Source organism: Citrus clementina, unplaced genomic scaffold (genome assembly GCF_000493195.1).
Source record: "Citrus clementina cultivar Clemenules unplaced genomic scaffold, Citrus_clementina_v1.0 scaffold_2, whole genome shotgun sequence".
Classification (NCBI taxonomy): domain Eukaryota; kingdom Viridiplantae; phylum Streptophyta; class Magnoliopsida; order Sapindales; family Rutaceae; genus Citrus; species Citrus x clementina.
The window spans coordinates 32,824,018-32,841,481 of NW_006262688.1; the positions used below are offsets into that span (position 1 = coordinate 32,824,018).

The 17,464-nt window shown below is 36.0% G+C and overlaps 3 protein-coding genes across 5 annotated transcripts; all 3 read right to left on the bottom strand.

Moving 5' to 3' along the window:
* On the bottom strand, positions 1-4,595 carry LOC18052167 (heterogeneous nuclear ribonucleoprotein U-like protein 1). 3 transcript variants are annotated; one of them, XM_024191570.1, is made up of 10 exons: positions 4,384-4,595; positions 3,165-3,928; positions 2,873-3,061; positions 2,663-2,771; positions 2,482-2,540; positions 2,231-2,405; positions 2,047-2,144; positions 1,456-1,861; positions 984-1,077; positions 1-531 (listed from the first exon to the last, which is right to left on the bottom strand). In XM_024191570.1, exons 1-10 carry the CDS (start codon positions 4,541-4,543, stop codon positions 498-500), a joined length of 2,088 nt encoding a protein of 695 aa, XP_024047338.1. In that variant the 5' UTR covers positions 4,544-4,595; the 3' UTR covers positions 1-497. The 3 variants fall into 3 exon arrangements, with proteins under 3 accessions (XP_024047338.1, XP_006449211.2, XP_024047339.1); XM_006449148.2 differs by having other exon boundaries at positions 1-534; XM_024191571.1 differs by having other exon boundaries at positions 527-563.
* A 1,243-nt stretch (positions 4,596-5,838) lies between these two features.
* Positions 5,839-7,211, bottom strand: LOC18052168 (F-box protein At1g61340). Its single transcript, XM_006449149.2, has 3 exons — positions 6,652-7,211; positions 6,481-6,555; positions 5,839-6,393 (listed from the first exon to the last, which is right to left on the bottom strand). The coding sequence occupies exons 1-3, from the start codon at positions 6,907-6,909 to the stop codon at positions 6,154-6,156; spliced, it is 573 nt and encodes a 190-aa protein (XP_006449212.1). The 5' UTR covers positions 6,910-7,211; the 3' UTR covers positions 5,839-6,153.
* A 4,625-nt stretch (positions 7,212-11,836) lies between these two features.
* On the bottom strand, positions 11,837-17,190 carry LOC18052169 (telomerase Cajal body protein 1). The gene is made up of 14 exons (XM_006449151.2): positions 16,854-17,190; positions 16,689-16,751; positions 16,446-16,501; positions 16,139-16,219; positions 15,913-15,986; positions 15,563-15,645; positions 15,127-15,233; positions 14,894-15,036; positions 14,766-14,813; positions 13,993-14,045; positions 13,068-13,152; positions 12,876-12,942; positions 12,630-12,734; positions 11,837-12,140 (listed from the first exon to the last, which is right to left on the bottom strand). Exons 1-14 carry the CDS (start codon positions 17,054-17,056, stop codon positions 12,016-12,018), a joined length of 1,293 nt encoding a protein of 430 aa, XP_006449214.1. The 5' UTR covers positions 17,057-17,190; the 3' UTR covers positions 11,837-12,015.
* Between the last annotated feature and the right edge of the window lie 274 nt (positions 17,191-17,464).

Here is a 17,464-nt window from a genome sequence, read left to right on the forward strand (position 1 = left end):
AAACTATCAAAGGGTGGTTTGGATGAATACTCTGAACTCACACTCACACATTCCTAGTGGTAGCGGCACTTCATCATGCATGCATGCATTGCACTGTTTACTAGCTTTCTGTTCGATCGAATTCTCTTGTTTATTCTAAATACATTTGCACCGTAATGCAGAATTAATTGAAATGGACGCATCAGCTGTTTGATGGCGGGAAACGATGCGCGCTATAAAGATTGGGTGGATGATCGGCGTTATTTATATAGTTGTGGCGGACAACCAATCTGGACCGTCCATTCAATGTCTGACCTAAAATTCACTTTATATATCATGCTAGAGAAACAGAGAAGGTGGGAGATGTTGGTGGGGATCAAACTGAAAGCCACGACGTGTTGATTGGTAAAGGGAAACTTTCTGTTGCTCATCACGTGGCTGGGCAAACCTAATTAGTAATTACGTTATCAAACCGCCACCCAGACAATTGGGTCGGGCCCTCACGATCGACTCGAAGTCTAGTAGCAGCAGAATTTGCGGACGAGGATGGTACTGCTACACATCAAGATTTGTGACAGAGTTTACTAAATGCAAACAATTATTCCAATTTAATTCATATACAAGAGAAATAGCATGAGATGATCCAAACGTAAAAATCAACACAGCAAGAAAGGAAAATTGACAAGAATACCAATTACAAACCACTCTTCCTTTTTTCATTTCTCTTTCTGATGTTACATCAAAGTTCTCTATTACCCTCCCCCGCCCCCAAAAACAAACAAAAAAAAAAAAGAGGGAGGAGGAGGAGAAGATCATGTTAATTTTCATTTTCGTCAGTGGAAGATCATATTAGCAATAGATAATTTAACCTGAATATGCCTTCAGTTGTGGTCATGAAAGCAGTTCATAAAAACCTTAGTTCTGATTTCATCAAGTCCACTTTTACCACTCCCACATGGATGAAATCAGAACTTCATTTATAGAGATTGAACAATCAGTGGTACCTGGTATAAGGGGTGGCATTTCTTCCAGGATGCTGCATATAGGTAGGAAAATTCTCATGTGAAGGTCTCGCCATTGGAGTCTGATAAGGCAAACCTGAATTGTAGAACAACGGAGTGCACACACAATCAGTTGATTATATAATAAACATCAATATTTGCCTCTCTGAACAACAATTTTAAAAAGGGATGTCTTATTAATTAAAACGATAAATTGATTTCAACACAGCAGTGGTGCACAACCATGCTGTCACTGCCAGCAGCAGGCCGTACATGATAAATACATCTAAAGAATCTTCTCAGCTACTGGTGGACATATCAACAGAGTGTCAAATTTAATGCAACTAACCATTACCTCTATTTAGTGGAAATAGGTAAGTAGAAGATCTAACATTAGGAAGCCACCAACTTCAATATTTGAAATTATGCTGTTACAGATACACGTATCCATGAGCTAATGAGTCAGAGTACCTACCATGTGTGAAAGGAAGAGGACTTGGAGGAAGCATGGGTGCTCTTGGAGCCTGAAGGTCATTTTGCGGACCTCTAGCTGGCCTAAATTGTCCAGCAGAAGCATTGTGTGTGAACGAAGTCCTGGCACTTCCCGTTGGAGATGGTTCAACCATACCAGTCCTATGAGGATCAGTGAGAGGAACAGGTCTACCGTAAGGTTCAACAACTCCATAGCCTTGATAAGGGTTAATTCTACCTCCAGTTGAGGGACCATAACTCTCACAGTAATGACTGTTGTCTACAGGTACAGAATCTGTTTCATTACTTAAATAAGTTCCAGAAGGAGCGGAAGCTCTAGGTATCAGAGAATTTTGATACCCTTGATATGCCTGTGAATAAGATCCAGATGCCTGATACGCTGCGTTCACCTGCATATTTTTACCAGTCAACTACTGATCACCAGCTTATTATTTCCCCAATAGGTAAAAAGAAATTTAAACAAATGCAAAAAGACAAGAACCATACAAGAGCTGACAGCAACTTTTGCAGAAACAATGATAAATTGTGGATGTCGATAAATATACAAATCCAGGATAAAACAGGCAAGACTCACTCGGTTAGGCATTTGATAGCCATAGTTCACTTGTTGGGGAGGTAGATAAGTGCTTTGCCAATGTCCAGCGCAGTTCACTTGTGGGGAAAGTCCACCAACTGGATCAAGAGGAAACATAGGATCAAATCAAAGACATAAGCGAACGCTATCTCATTTCAAACTCACATAAGACTAGATGCAAAACCTGATAAAGGTTCCTGGTTATTCAGCGGAGGTGTGCATAATGACTTGACAAAATTTTTGTGAGAATAAGGTGCATAATTGGCCTGTAAATTTGGATTAGAAACAGAACCAAGAGTACCCTTCATCTCATCCAAATGCCGCTGAGCCTCTTCTCTGCCAAGCTCAACAAACATAACCTTATAAAGGAGTCCAAAGCATTAGATATTTTGACCAATAAGGCCTGTAATGAGGTATGAGTTCCTGAAGAATTACCTGATCAAAAAGTTCATCTGAACCAGGAGTATCCTTATTCACAGGCAAAACATAATTTGCTGCCACATAGATAACAAAAGCCATGAGAGCACCATAGATTATGAGCATGAGAAGTCTAAAGCAATTTGTAAAAACAAAAACCAGATAACAAATTTAAATGAAAGTTGATGTAGAGGAAAACCTAACATATTGTTCACTGCATCAGCTGGTACCTCCTTTCCCATTTCTTTAAATCTTTTGACAGACCGAATCTTTAGGTCTTCAGGTTTTGGAAATACTACAACAGCAATCTGATTTTGAGACAAATCATCTAATGATAAATTAATGACACTTCAGAATGGTTTTAGAGCGTATAAGTCTCTCATAGACAAAGACAACAGTGTGCAACTACCTTGCGAAAGTTTACAAACAGCCTCAATTTACGTTTGCGTGCACTTTTGAAAACATTTGTTTGATCAATAATAAAATTGCGAGGTGTCCTCGACGCCCTAGATAATAGGACATCAAATATCGCATTAGCACGACCCATAAGGCACTGGAATCTTTCACTATAATTATGCTTTCGCAGGAGCCCAGGAACCTGTAAAATAATATTGCTTCTGTAAAGGAGAATTACACACAGTGAAGAGCACCATTTTAAAATCCAAACAAAATTGTTAAAATGGGCTGGAGAAAACAAAAACCTTCATCTGCTCAAGGATCAGATTTGTGCCAAGCAATATATAACACTTCTCAGGATGGTCTTTCACCCATTTCTCTGCCCAAGTAGTCTTCCCTGAAGCAGGTAAACCCACCATCATCATTACTTCACAGTCCTTCATGTTACAAAAAGTAGGCCCCAATACTGAATTGCCATCATCAAGAGCTGCAACCCAAGACTTATAGCCTTCTACGGGAATTAGTCCCTGTTCAACACTAAACTGCATGACAACCACAACATTTTTCAATAGAATATGAGGAAACACAGCTGATTCACATTGCCGTTCCTTCACTGCTGAATCCACCACTCCAAGACCATTGGAACCTGCATCAAATTGCTTTGCAGTTCCCAACCATTTCCCATTCTTGGCAAGTCCTATTGTAGCCATTGGCTTACTTTCAAGATCTATAGCACATATTATTGTATCTCCAACTCCAAATTTTTCTCCAAAATTTAAAAAATTCCCACCATGAGAAAATTTTCCTGTGCCCCCAAACCCAAAGCTCTGTTCGGTTTCTCCTAGTTTTCCCACTGGATCATCCCCTCTCGAGGTGCCAACACGGCAAACATGCTGCTGGTCAGGGGGAGTGCCTTCCATGTCAACTGGCTGGGTTGAAACGATCTTGCAGCCAAAACAATACTTGCCTCCATTGATTCCAACATTGGCACGAGCACCAGACCAACAATATGCGAATCCCTCTTGATGAAGTCCAGAACCTTTCAGACCATTGTCTTCAATGTCAAAATCTGGAAAAACAAGTTATCAGCAATGTATGCAACCATAAGAGGATAAGGATATCCGCACCAAAGTTGTGACATGTAAACCAATACTTTCAACCCTTTTTGTTCAACTAAAACAACGGATTGCAAGATCCATACACACAAATGACATGCATATGCACACTAAGAAAAAACAGGGGAGACGATCAAAGAAAGGCATGAACAAGATTCCATTTTGATTCTATTTTTACCTGACATTCACAAGTTTAAATATTTATTTCCTGTCTTGTACTTGCAATTTCTCAGCACATAACACTCAATTGCACAACTATGAATCCCATTATAATCAAAGCTTTTACACATCATCAATGTCTGACACACTTGCTATACGCTCAATTGCACAACTATTACAAACAATTATTAGCTTTAAGCAATGTTTCTTAATTATTAGTGGATTTATAGAATTTAGAAACGAAAGATACCTAAGCCGCAGTCAGCAGGATTGAGCACCACGCGCTGCTTCTGTGAATGGGGTCCTGAGGCTGAGGAATCCGAAACCGGATCATCGACTTTTGCCTGCTTCACCACTGACTCGGGTTTGTCTCCATCTGGGAGCTCAAACTCGCGTTTTGCAGTCGCCATTGTATCGTCTTGAGTGAATTTCAGCTACAAAATGAGAGCGCGAATTCCAGTTAGCCAGGCAAATATTTTTTTATTTGGAAATAAAGTGAGTTTGTTAACATTTAATTTACGCCGACTCCAGAACTGAGCTGGGCTAGTCTAATGCTCTATAGGCCCAGGTCTGCGATAATTGATTACTAAAAGCACACCTAAATATTCTTTTAGCACTACCTACAAGTGTCAAGAGGTGGCCCAAGGCGCATATATCCTTACTCTTGGATTAAAATTAAAAGACCTCGATGATGATTGATGAACCATTTGAATAATAAAATCATTATCTTAAGTGAAATATTTGTTTAATGAAATATCATTTTCTGTTAAAATATTCAAGAACAAAATATTTTTATTTTTCAATGGATGATCAAAGATATTATATGATTGCTGAGAATTGATTAGTTTATAATTTTTTTAAATCTCTTATTTGAGGTGGGAAACGAAGTTTTTTTTTTTTTAAAAAAAAAAAAGATAAGAAGATTCCTAGATTTTGAAGCTATTTAAAAATTAAGATAAAAGAAGACTTAAAATCATGTAACACATTCATAATGATATCCCATGTAATTCCCATCACTTAAATAGTTTTTCTCTTGAAAGAAATTATTCATCCCGTTTTGTAATGGAAATGTCAAAATTAGTCGCTTCTAATTTATAATTATTAAAATTCCCCACACAATCAAATCTCAATCAACACACTGCTCACTGTAACTGCCAACCATGAATTCAATCAATGAGAATAACCGGAAACTGAAAATATATAATCATTTTAACAAAGATTTGCCTAGAATATATATATGGAAAATCCATGAGAGCTTTCCTTTCGAGGGTACACAATCTTAAAAGCACTTTTTAACAAGCTGAAATTAAGGCTAATCTTGTGCACAGCTGGTGTTACAACTCACAACCACTTCCCATAGCTAACAGAAACGGGAAAGCCTGGCACATTTGCAATCAAAGACACAACGCAGCTCATTAATAGCTGTTCCTAATTGGGACCTTACTTGGATTCAGTTTCCTCACCCCGCAGCTCAATTAAACTAACTTTCCAAACATTCCCCCATTGTAATGCCAGCTAAATTTTCTCAATCCCTTCAATGATCCCATTTGTTATTGCGATAGTCACGCCACAATTGCTTCAGAAATAATAAGTCGTCATCACCACCAGGCACACAAACAATACATTCTCTTCTTCAACTGCCAAACAAGTCACTTGTTCCCTTCAAGCAATTCAGCAAATAAACAAACAAAGAAACATTTCCAAGAAGTAAACGAGGAACAATTATATTATATTATTATGGAGTAAATTCAACTGTGCACTGCTAAAAATCATCTCAATTTATCAAATCTCAGAGGGCCGGTATTGCCCTTAAAAGTAAAAACCTCTAATGTACACTAAAAAATACAAAACAAGCCAAACCCAATCTTCAATCCAAGCTTTGAAGAAACTTGGCCTGTAAAGATTCTCCCCATGTACAACAGATCCGTAATCATTTGCCAAACTATGCATCTAAATCTACAACAACAAATCCAATCTATATACAACAAAGAACTCCATAAAGAGAAAACTATTATTATTATTATTCTTCTTCTTCTTCTTCCATGAAAAGATTTTTCTTCGGTGAAGCAAATAAAGCCACTGAAATATCAGCAAGCTTTTGGCTAGTCAGCCGTGACTTGTAAGCACGCATTTGCCTCGGAGCATTGGGTGCTTCGACTTCAGCATTCTCGATTGGATCCTCATAATCAATCGATGTTTTAAACACCCGAGTCTTTCTTGGTGTATTGTACGCGAAGTGCCATTGCTTTGCAATCAGAGTCTGTTAATCACAAATCAGAATCGATCAGCCATCAAAACAAAAGCTTTAAATCCCTAAAAAAGAAAAATTGTTAATCATTATACTTACAGCTTCTCTGATTGGCCTAGATACATGAAAAAGCTGCTTCAAATCTTCGTGATTAACACCGCAAAGAATCCTAATCTGCAAATATAAAAACCGAAACTGTGATTAATAAACCAGAAAAGTTACTAAATATGCTTTAATGCAAATCCAAAAAGCTTGCATTTTTATACTTACAAGGATATCTTGAGGCAAGGCTTCAAGTCGTGACTTTTCATCACAGTTAAAATCAATCATTTTCTCACTGCATTGCCTCTTCAACGACGAAGACTTGGTTGCTGAATCAAACGACGACGTTTCCTCACCATTCGCAATCAAAATCCTCTTCCTCCCCAACCCTCGAGTGTACCTCACAAACCCCAACCCTAATCCCTCTCCAGTACCGGCAACACCTCGCCTTGATTTCAATGAACTGCAGTTTTGCCCCAGTGCCATACTTCTTTTAGTTGTTAACACTCTGCTTCCCCGGAAAGTGAAAAAAAATATTGATTGTTTCAAGGGATCAAAGACACAGTTTTGAAAAACAGATATATGGTAAGATGAGATATGACAAAACTTTTGAATTGGATTGTGAATCCTAAATTTGAGGTAACTGTTACTGCTGCTGTTTCTGTTTATGGCCTAAATGGAAACAAGAACCGACTTTCAACTACAGAGTTCTTTAAAATGTGAAACATCTCTAATCTCTTTTTTATATATATTGTGAAAAAAAAAAATTATTTAAAAAGAAAAAAAAGCAGTAAAAAAAAAAGAGAAAAATAATAATAAATATCCACGCTGATAACGCGAGAAATTACTGGAAATCTCTTAGAAAAGAGCTTTGTTTCATCCACTCGTGTGTTTTATTTAATTGTTTATCTGATGGCGGTTAAATTAGTGGGAGCAAAACTAGCCGTTTGAATGAACACGTGGCGGTAAATGAGACGAGTAGGAAGCAACTTGTGGGTTGCACAGTGGTGATGATATGGTGATGGTCGGTCAAGTCGGCTTTTGCCCGTCTGCTTCCTGAACACGTCTTCCTTTTTTAGCGCGTGGCTGAGGTGCTAGAGTGACGGTGCGGTGACTTTCACGAGTCACTGGTATTTGGGAGTGAACAACACGCAGGAGAAGGAGAGGCGTTGATCTAATGCCGGCCCATGCATCGTTTGACCGAAGATTCTAAATAGACGGCTGACGGCTGTTAGTGGTATTTTCCTTGTTGTTGATGTTGGACGCTTTGATGGTTTTTACACGATGTCAATCCATTCACTGGTCAACAACACGTCAACACCACGGCAAAAATTTTTAATAAATAAATTAATTTCCTTTTTGCGTGTTTTATTTGACTTCGTTGTTTCACATTCTTGTCTTTAATTTTAATTTAATTTTTTTTTCTTTATTTTGTAGTTGAACAACTTAGAAGGTTTGAACTTGCAAGCAATTACCTTCATACAAGTCTAGAAATTATATAATCCATCATTGATCGTACAAAAAAATAAAAAAAATTGAAGAGGTTATAATTGTTAGGTAAATCTTGGATCTTGTATTGGCACATTGCATTAAATTGTTTAAAAGGTGGTAACATGATTTGTGAAATTGTTTTATCTCATAGTTACATTATTGATGGTCACTGTATTGAAAATATTATTTTCAAATTGCAGCATTTATCTTCCATACTTAATTGATGATTATCCTATCTTGTTTGGGTCAATTTCAATCCTGTAATCTTCAAGAAGATAGAATCACGTAAGAGTAAGGAATCCTTTGAATATTTAAAAGTAATTATTAGTTGAATTGAATTAATTACTATTAAGACTTGCTAGTTGAGATCAATGTCAGTCTTAAAGAACAAATATATTTATACATACAAATGTGGAATCCAATGGATTTAGGGTGACTGGGCAGTGGGCACCGGTAATCTTGTTGATGATAATTGTTAAATTAATACAAATTTATTATTACTGGCTTGTCTAATGCCATGAATTAAGTGGTAATCTTCAAAATAGAACAACTAATTATTATTGCATACTTTGTTGTCCCATGTGGGCGGTGGGCCATAAATGTCATGTTCAAGTTAAACAGAATACTTCTCTCAGATTAAATAGCTTGTAAAGTATGTCTAATTACAATTAACTGAAAGCTAGATGACGAAAGAAGAGAGTTTAATTAAGGAGACACAAATCGACAACTCAGTGAAGGAGAAATGTATCACGTCTGAATTTAATGACATCTATCCAAGGAAATAAACTTTATCATAAATAGTTTAATAAATTTCATCCCTTTGTCCCCAATGAATGGTGCAACATGGCATGTGATCCAAAACCGAACGTATGTACATCCCTGTGAACATTCTTTAATATGATGATATTTGTGCAACTCGTCTTTTTCTAGATCATGTGGAGAATGCTTTAAGAGGTTTCAGTACTGAATCCACAAGCTTAAAATGATTTTCATCAGAACCAAATAATCTTAGGATGCTACTCTTGTCATCGAGATAGTCAAACAATTTGATTTGGGCATTCGCAGAAGCTTTCAAGGAATAAAAGATCCGGTCGTAACGTTAAACATCAGCGTTATAATCATTTAGAGGGCCATTATTGTTTGGAGTGACTAGAACTAAAAGTGTCCAAGAATTTTGCTTTTTGTAGAAGATATTTCACCAACTCAAGTTCATGCTTCTGGAACTTGAAACCTGTTAATTTGATCAACTTAAGGGTAATTACAGTGTGTTGGCGTAATTGCTTTTCTAGAAGTTCTTAGTGATGTGATTCCCAACAGTGTCTACTTGCAAAAGCAAATTCGTTCAGCTGCAATTAGCATTAAGCCCTTTAGAAATACTCACACACCCACCAAGTGAAGGAAAGCTGTCTGCTTAAAGGAGCTGGCTAAGTTACAGCATCTGTACCTTAGAGATGCTGCGTCAGCCAACCCCCTAACCTTGCATTTGCATTGCTTTCTCTCTGTAAGTCAGGACACGTGTGCTATTTGCTTTGGGTGTGTATGTTACAGATGCTGTATCTACGAAAAAGCTTTGATTAGTACGTGCATAAAGTCTAAAAGAATGCGTTGACACTTTTTTCAGAACTCGATGCATTAGAGATACTGTCAAAATTTTAATATGTTACCTTAAAACACAAGTTAACATAACCCGTGCCAACATTTTAATGTATGTCAGTTGCAATATAGAATATTTAAGGTAAAATTGAATTGCACGTATACCTCGAGAAATGTAGAAGAAGAAAAATAAAGAGATTCTTGAAGTGCCAAATTGTCCAGCATATTGCCACCATTAATTCCAAATCTATGATATTTCTTGTATTTGTCAATACATGTAACAAGCTCAACATGTCTTGATTGGCAAGGTGTTTCACATTTTCTTTAAATTTTGTAAGTTTCCACACCTTTTGTGATGCTCTGCACTCCATCAAAAATATTTTCTCCTTTACAACCACATCTCCGATACCATGGGTCATGTTTCACTTTTTTCTTCCATAAATTCTCAGCTGTTGGCAATAGATTTTGAGCTGCTCTCCAAAAATAATAGTTGTAAGGTAACAGCCTCCATAAGTTAAATGAAAAAACATAATTGGATTAATTAAAAAAATATAGAAATTAAATTAAATTAAATTAAGAAATTATTGGGATCCGTTTTATTTTTAATTAAATTATTTATTAAATTAAAATTAAATGAGAAAATATATAAGTTAAATGAAAAAAACATAATAGGATTAAGTAATGAAAAAATTGACATTAAAGAGTTCATAGACCCGTACAGGATTTTCCCTTCGAATGATTCTAAAAGATAAGAAATTAAGAATCACACCATTAAGTTGCAAAAACATGCACGAGTTTGCAGAAAACTGTGTGTCCACAGTAATGAAATAATCGAAGAGTCGGAGCATCGGTACTTATCCGAGAAATGAAAGCGCAGTCTTCCACTCTTAAAGCCCTAGAACTTGTTTCGATTTTGAGCATAAATCTTCAAATGGGTCATTGCACGACATTTAGTTATGTCCATAGACTCAAGAAGCAAGTAATTGTTAAACAGTACTGTTTCTATAGCTGCTGATGTAATGTCAAGTATTTAAGAACGAGAGTGTTCAAGAGATTCAAACCTTGAAGCTTTGCTGGAAGATGAAATGTACAGTAACATAGCTTTAGGATTCAATGCTAAGAAGATGTGAAGAAAGCTCAAATGGGTTACTGGCTTGAACAAAATCCAAATTAAGCTATTCAACTCCTTTTGTAGTTAAGTTTTCGATCCATTTTTCGACAGCATCTCCTACTCCAGTTGGATCAAAATACAATCGAAAACTTTGAATGACTGGAGCTGCATGGCGTTTGATAATATCATTAATAACTATTTTGAAATCGTTTGGCTGCCGCGCCTGGCAAAATCTTGATCGACATGCAGTTTCGTACGGAGCGTCCAAGAATTTTGGAATCTCGATGACAAAATTCCCAGTTGTGCAATTGCTTTCATGGGCAAGAAAGAGAAAATATAATCAAGAACGTAATATGGAAGATTCGCAATTGGTTTAATTTTCACAATCTTGATTCTCTCTTGGGATGATAGTAACAGTGCTTGCTTCTATGAGTATCCATGCGATTAAGAGAGGAGGCTTTAGGGTTTTAATGGTTTATTTATTTATTTTTATTTTTGGTGTTAATTTGTTGTTTATTATCCAGGTTTAATCTGGCTTGGATTAATTTCAAGCCTTTCTAAAACAAATAATGAAGCGTTTGAGTAGAAGTGTAAGGAGGGTTGAGGTAGCGTTTATGTTGAAACCGCTTTAAGGTGGAACACATTTTCTTGATCTTGACCGCATGATCAAAATTATAATGAGTTTTTTACTATTTATTACTTTACACGTGTGGCTGTAATTTATACTCTATCTTCCAACAGTTCTAAAATAGTCATAACCTTAATTATAATGTTAAGTCAATTCGTACCTTTAAGTTTGTTTCACTCTAAGTAACATTTTAAACACTCTTTCTTTTCCCATTTATCTGTTCAGATTTTGTTTCAAATGAAAAGTGTTGGACGAGTGAATTTAATTTACGAATTTAAAAGCTTGCAACTAATTCAGGATTTTTAGAGGGAAATCAGCGAAGTGGAAAGAATGCACTTTAAAATTGATTCAAAATTGATTCCCTTACTAACTGTCCAAAACGGCAGAGAGAATGGCTAATGTAACTCATTCATATTCCCGCTAAATTTTATTTTTAACTTGTCCTTCCGTGACTGCATATATTGTTTGCTTTGACAGCCGATGAATGTTGTTTCAGCCATTCGGTTTTAGTTTCAGTCCAAAACCCAAAATAATCTATTCAGGACAGAACAAGACCATTATAACGAACACTGGAGGTTCAAGCCTCCAAATAGAATTAACTAGATACCGGATTTACAATTTCTATTTAATTTCAGCTCAATGGACGGTTGGCAACTGATAAAACGAGACAATATACAAAGTGCAGAACAATAAGGTTAAAAATGAAGCTCAATTAATAAGAAAAAATCATGCAAAGAATGTCTACTTCATTGTACATGTTGTGATTGACTCAAGAATCCTGGTTGAGATTTTCATGTTCAGATTGACAGTTGAACTCACACCCATTGATGCCATCAGCATTCTCCATCATTGAAGCATACAAGAAACTCCATACAGACACACAATTTTCATCACCTACACAATATAGAAGAAAATATTGATCAGATAATCTACCGATGCAAAAAACAATCAGTTATGGACATCATATAAAACAGGTGTTTAACGCAATGAACATATTTTAAATTCCGTGATTCTAGGACAGAATTTCTGCAATTCAATAACAAGATATGCAGCTTTTCACCAACCCGGTTCTGCAAATCACCAAAGTATGAACTTGAAACTTCCGTAAGTCATACTAGGCTATTTCATCAATTTTGACTGTTTCAAAAATACTATCTCAATCCTATTATTTAATGCTTTCATATATGTAAAACCTAAGGCACCACCGAGTCCTTGTAGAGAGGAAGGGAGATGTATATAGAATGGAATACGCTATACAATCAAATGAGAACTAAAGCACTATATAATATTGTTGTTTAGTCTGTGTGTATGTTGTTTTGTCCAAGTCACCTTTTGGACCAAAAAAAAAAAAAAAACACGATCAAGACTGACATAAGGCAATACCACTCAAATGCAAATCCTCAAAATCATCAACAGGAAATCTTCGATGTCCTGATGAAGAGGCAGCCATTGGTAGAAAAGGATGAAATGAGAAACCATTAACAGTATCTGCAAGGTGGTAAAAATGGAAGAAAACAGATTAGCAATCGAAGAAATTGAAGACATAAGCAACTGAGAATTAAGCTATCATTAAATGAAGACATAAGCAACTGAGAATTAACCTAAAATTAAATGATAAGGTTCCAATACCTGCTGCAGCCTGAAAGCCTGATATCCACTTTCCGGTTTGTAGATCATATATATGAACTAAACCATCCTGGAACATAGAGATGTAAAACAAAAAGTCAATCAATCATTGTTGATAGCTGACACAGCCTGAAAGCCTGATATGGGCTACTCTTCTACTCCACCACAGAAAATAAATAGAAGCAAAATTTATACCTGACCACCTGTCCCAAGATGTCTGCCAGAGGGCTCAATATCAAACAATATACGCTGGTTAGTATGTTCTGATGATCTGTATAGCCTGATCCCAAGGTACATGAAAATTAGAAGATACATACAAAATTTGGGGGCGCTTAAATATCATCTTTTTTGATAACATCAAAATTGCACTAAGGGAAACTGTCAGCTACTTATGGAAGACAGAAGCATTCACACTAAGGAAGTGAAGGGCCAATGCCTTCTTACTCATTTGATAAATATTAAGAGATTATACCAAATCATTTTAGAGTGATTATGTTAAGGACATAAAATTATCTTGATTTACTGTCATTAATGCTTTATGCATCCAAGTCCAATTTATATCTGCTATTGTATTGTGTGCTTCCATTTGCACAACTTCTATAATCTATTGCAAGTTGCTTCAGTTATCCTTGAGGATGCTCTTTGGGTGGGAGGTTAAAACCGCAGCAAAAAGCATTTGGAGTGTCAGTCGCCTCACATGCACTTTCTCCTTACAGGGGTGGTTGTGCTTCATTCACATTTGAAAGAAAAGAACTAAAAGCATATATGAGTATATAATTTTCCTATTGTAAAAGTGAAAACGATGAGGTGCTCTGTATTGTTTCACGTATTCATACGCCCTACCCCACCTTCCTCAAATTTAAATCAAACTGCATTCCAACCTTTGTGTGAGCAGGATTAGATCTTATGGCTTTTGGCATCTGCCCTAAAAGAACTACTGGTCAAACAAACAAGTCCAAGTGAGGTGCTTTACTAACCAGGGATATCAGTTGCAATAACGAATGAATTTCTAACTGCTTATGTTTTAAAATTCAGTTTTTAGATATTCTTAAAGTTGTGACTATTCTTCAGTTGCTTCTGTATAACCTATCCTTTTTAAAAAATAAGAACAACTACTTACTTATATACAACTTGAACAGCTTTTCGCAGATCCCAGCACAGTATGTAAGGATCCTTCAAAAAGTTCAGATATAGAGTATTGTCAATTGCAAGTATAGAAGAAAATCCATATAATCGATACCTAAGCATATTTAAAGTGCCTAGTTTAAGAGAAAAGGCATCAGGATTAAGCTATCCAATAGCTCATGAAAGAAAATGCCAACAAAGGGAGCAGCATGGGTGCACCCTAATAAAGATAAGACCCTTAAAGATCAATGGCAATGATTGCTTTGAATGTTGGGGAGGATCATGTTTTACTGCAGCTATATGTACTAAAATTTGGAGTAATCACAACATATGTGAAAAACTAGGTAAAGTTACTCAACCTTCTATGGAAAATTCTACCAGTCCTGGACTAAATGAAACTATCACATAAGATAAATTTCCCATTTTAAAGATCATTGCCAGACAACATCCAACTTTCCTTGGCACAACTGTGAATTTACTTAATTGCAGCATATTATCTATCGTCCTACATTGTTTATCAGTAACCAAAGTTCTCATTCTTCAAACATTTTTCATCAGTCTAGTTTCAACAGGCGATTCAAGACATGAATGTAGAGTGAGAATTTATCATATAATTCTAGTGAAAGTGTATCTAAGAGAAAATCCTATGATCAACTTGAATCCCTTCTACCCAAACCAAAAGTTAGGAAAATGGAATAAAAGAGCAGATCTTTCCTTGTTACACTGATTCTACATAACCTGCATAGAAATGATGAATTTGGGTAATACCTTTCGGCCTCCAGTGTAAAGATAATTTCCATCTCTTGAGAACTGGACCTGGAAAGTAAAAAAATCTTTCATTACTGTTAATTAGAGGGTAGTCAGAATCAAGTGTATGCAGATGAAAGCTTACTTACATGTGTAACCCCACCTTCTTGACCATGTAAAACATATAAGAGTTCCATGTTGTCTTCCCTGTAAATTGCTGAAGTCTGGCTATAGGAACCGATAGCAAGCATCCCGGTATGGGTTGGACTGAAAGCAATTGCAGACATTATACCTGTATATAATATATAAAATATGGACAATACACTTAGCCACTAAGACTTGTCCAATGACCCAGCTTAGGTACATAACCACAGAATATTACCTGCTTGGCCTTCTTTATTTCCTTTAAGTGTTGAATACTTTTCGAAATCCCTACCAGGGCGGTGTACATCAAATACTCGGACAGATTTGTTGTATCCAGCAAATATCCTGCAAGTCAAAACAAGAATACAGCTAAACAGTAAATTTATTGGATAGTCAATTAATGAGGACCTTGGAACAATGTTTATGTTAATGAGTAATCTAATTAAGCACAAGGTTAATACAAAGCACAGACATTACAACTGAAGAAATCAATAGTTATTGTTGCATCTCATCACAGTTCATCTTTAAAATATTGAAAGATTGATTAAAACAGAACAGGCTTCTGCATGCTGCTTATGTAAGGGTCTAAAACATAAAAAGTTTATGATTTAAAAAAAAAATGGAATAGTTGCTATCAAGAAAATTATGGCCTTTCAACAGAATTTTTCACTTACTTAGTACCAGTGGGATTGAATGCAACTGAAAAGGCAGCAGTGATTTCATCTACAGCATCATAAGCCCGGTATGTGCAACGTAACTGTCAGCCCGTGACCAAGTATAGTAACACATCAATCATAAATATAGCAACAAAGCAATCTACAATATTCATGATAATCATGTGAAGACTTGGAAAATGACCATTCACCATATACAAATGGTGAGAACTATAATGCCGTCATAATGATAGAACCAGTGTAGCCTTTAGGTACTACAATGTCATTGCCTAGCTTTACAAAGAGTGCAAAAAACCACAAATATCATTTATAGAAAGCATACAAATAGGTTGAAATAAAAAAATCAATACCAGACCAGTAGTAGCATCCCAAAGATGAATTGGGTGGTCACGAGTGGTGGAAGCAAACACACAACTAGTTGGATCTGAAATGCCAACCAATTCTGATGTTAATATCCACTACAACAAATCTCATCAACAGATTCAAATCACTTCCAGCATAATCAAAAGCCCAATGTACAAGGCACACAGATGCACATTTGTGCAAATCGTCCTTCCATGGATATAGTTAAACCACCTGAAGCAGACATGTGTGGGAACCAACAGAAGTCATAAACAGACTCTCCTTCCGTCACAACAAGGCTTGCCTCATAAGAATCTGAAGCAGTAGAGTAACACCATAAGTAAAATTATAACTTGAAAATATATCACCAGAGGTGAGGCTGAACAAACTTAAGCACAACAGAGTATATCAGCCTGAAATTAGCACAATTTCAGCTTCAATTAGACAAGATTCTCATTTCTCTCAAATATAGATCAAGAGACTGTAATATTCAAGTACTCTGTTGTCCCATTCGTGGTAGGTTTTTGAGGAACAAACTAACCTTGATCTTTAGCCAAAGAACAGGCATTAACGTCATAGCTGATTCCATTTTCTGGCCTAATTACAAAAAAAAAAAAAAAAATAGTTATCCATTATAACTCAGTCAAATATAACACCATCAAAACATACAATTTGTTACGTAGTATCATTTTAGTAATAATTATCAATTTTATTAACATTGAAAGCAAAAACTGTACTGAATTTTTTATGAAACTGTAAGCACCTAGAGTAAAGAAAAGCTTACAATGAGAAAATGCGAAGCGTTTTGTCTTCAGAACTCGTAAGGAAACTTGAACCATCCGGCGACCTACCAAAAGTAAGCAAGTAAATAAATAAATAAATTCATTACGCAAAGTTAATAAAATAATACAAATTAAAGAAAGCAATGAGGAAAAGCAGAAACATGTACCATTTGATGCCTTTGAGGAAATTGTTAGGGATTGAAGAGGTCCTGAACTGGTTATAGAAATGGTAGGTTCTGTGTGGAGGAACATCGAACCTAATTAAAGGCCACGTGTACTCTTGCTGGTTCTCTTGTGCAGCTTCTGTAACTTCAGTATCTGAATATATCTGCTGCTGCTGCAGTGTTTGTTGTTGTTCTTCTTCTCCCATTCGTGTTTTGAGATTGCGATGTTAGCGCCAAAAGTCTAGTCGTGCGTGTATTTGCGCTATGGAGGCTATGACCGAATATATTCCTCCACCCCCACACACACCCCCTCCCCTCAAGTAAGGTTTCTATTATGACCTTTCAGTTCAGAACAATTACAGATGGTGCCTACATCTTTCACCATTTAAGATTAAGTCTTATTTTTCTGAAATTAAGGTACTGTAATTTAGAGTTGCCATGAAAAATATTGTAATTATAAAATAAAAATTAATAAAATATAATAAATATAAATTTGATAAAATTATTAAAAATATAATATGTTTTCTATTATACAAATGAAAAATCATATTAACACATTTTTTAAATTACAGCAGCTAGTCTTTACCAAACACTTGAGTGTTGTAGCTTACCCA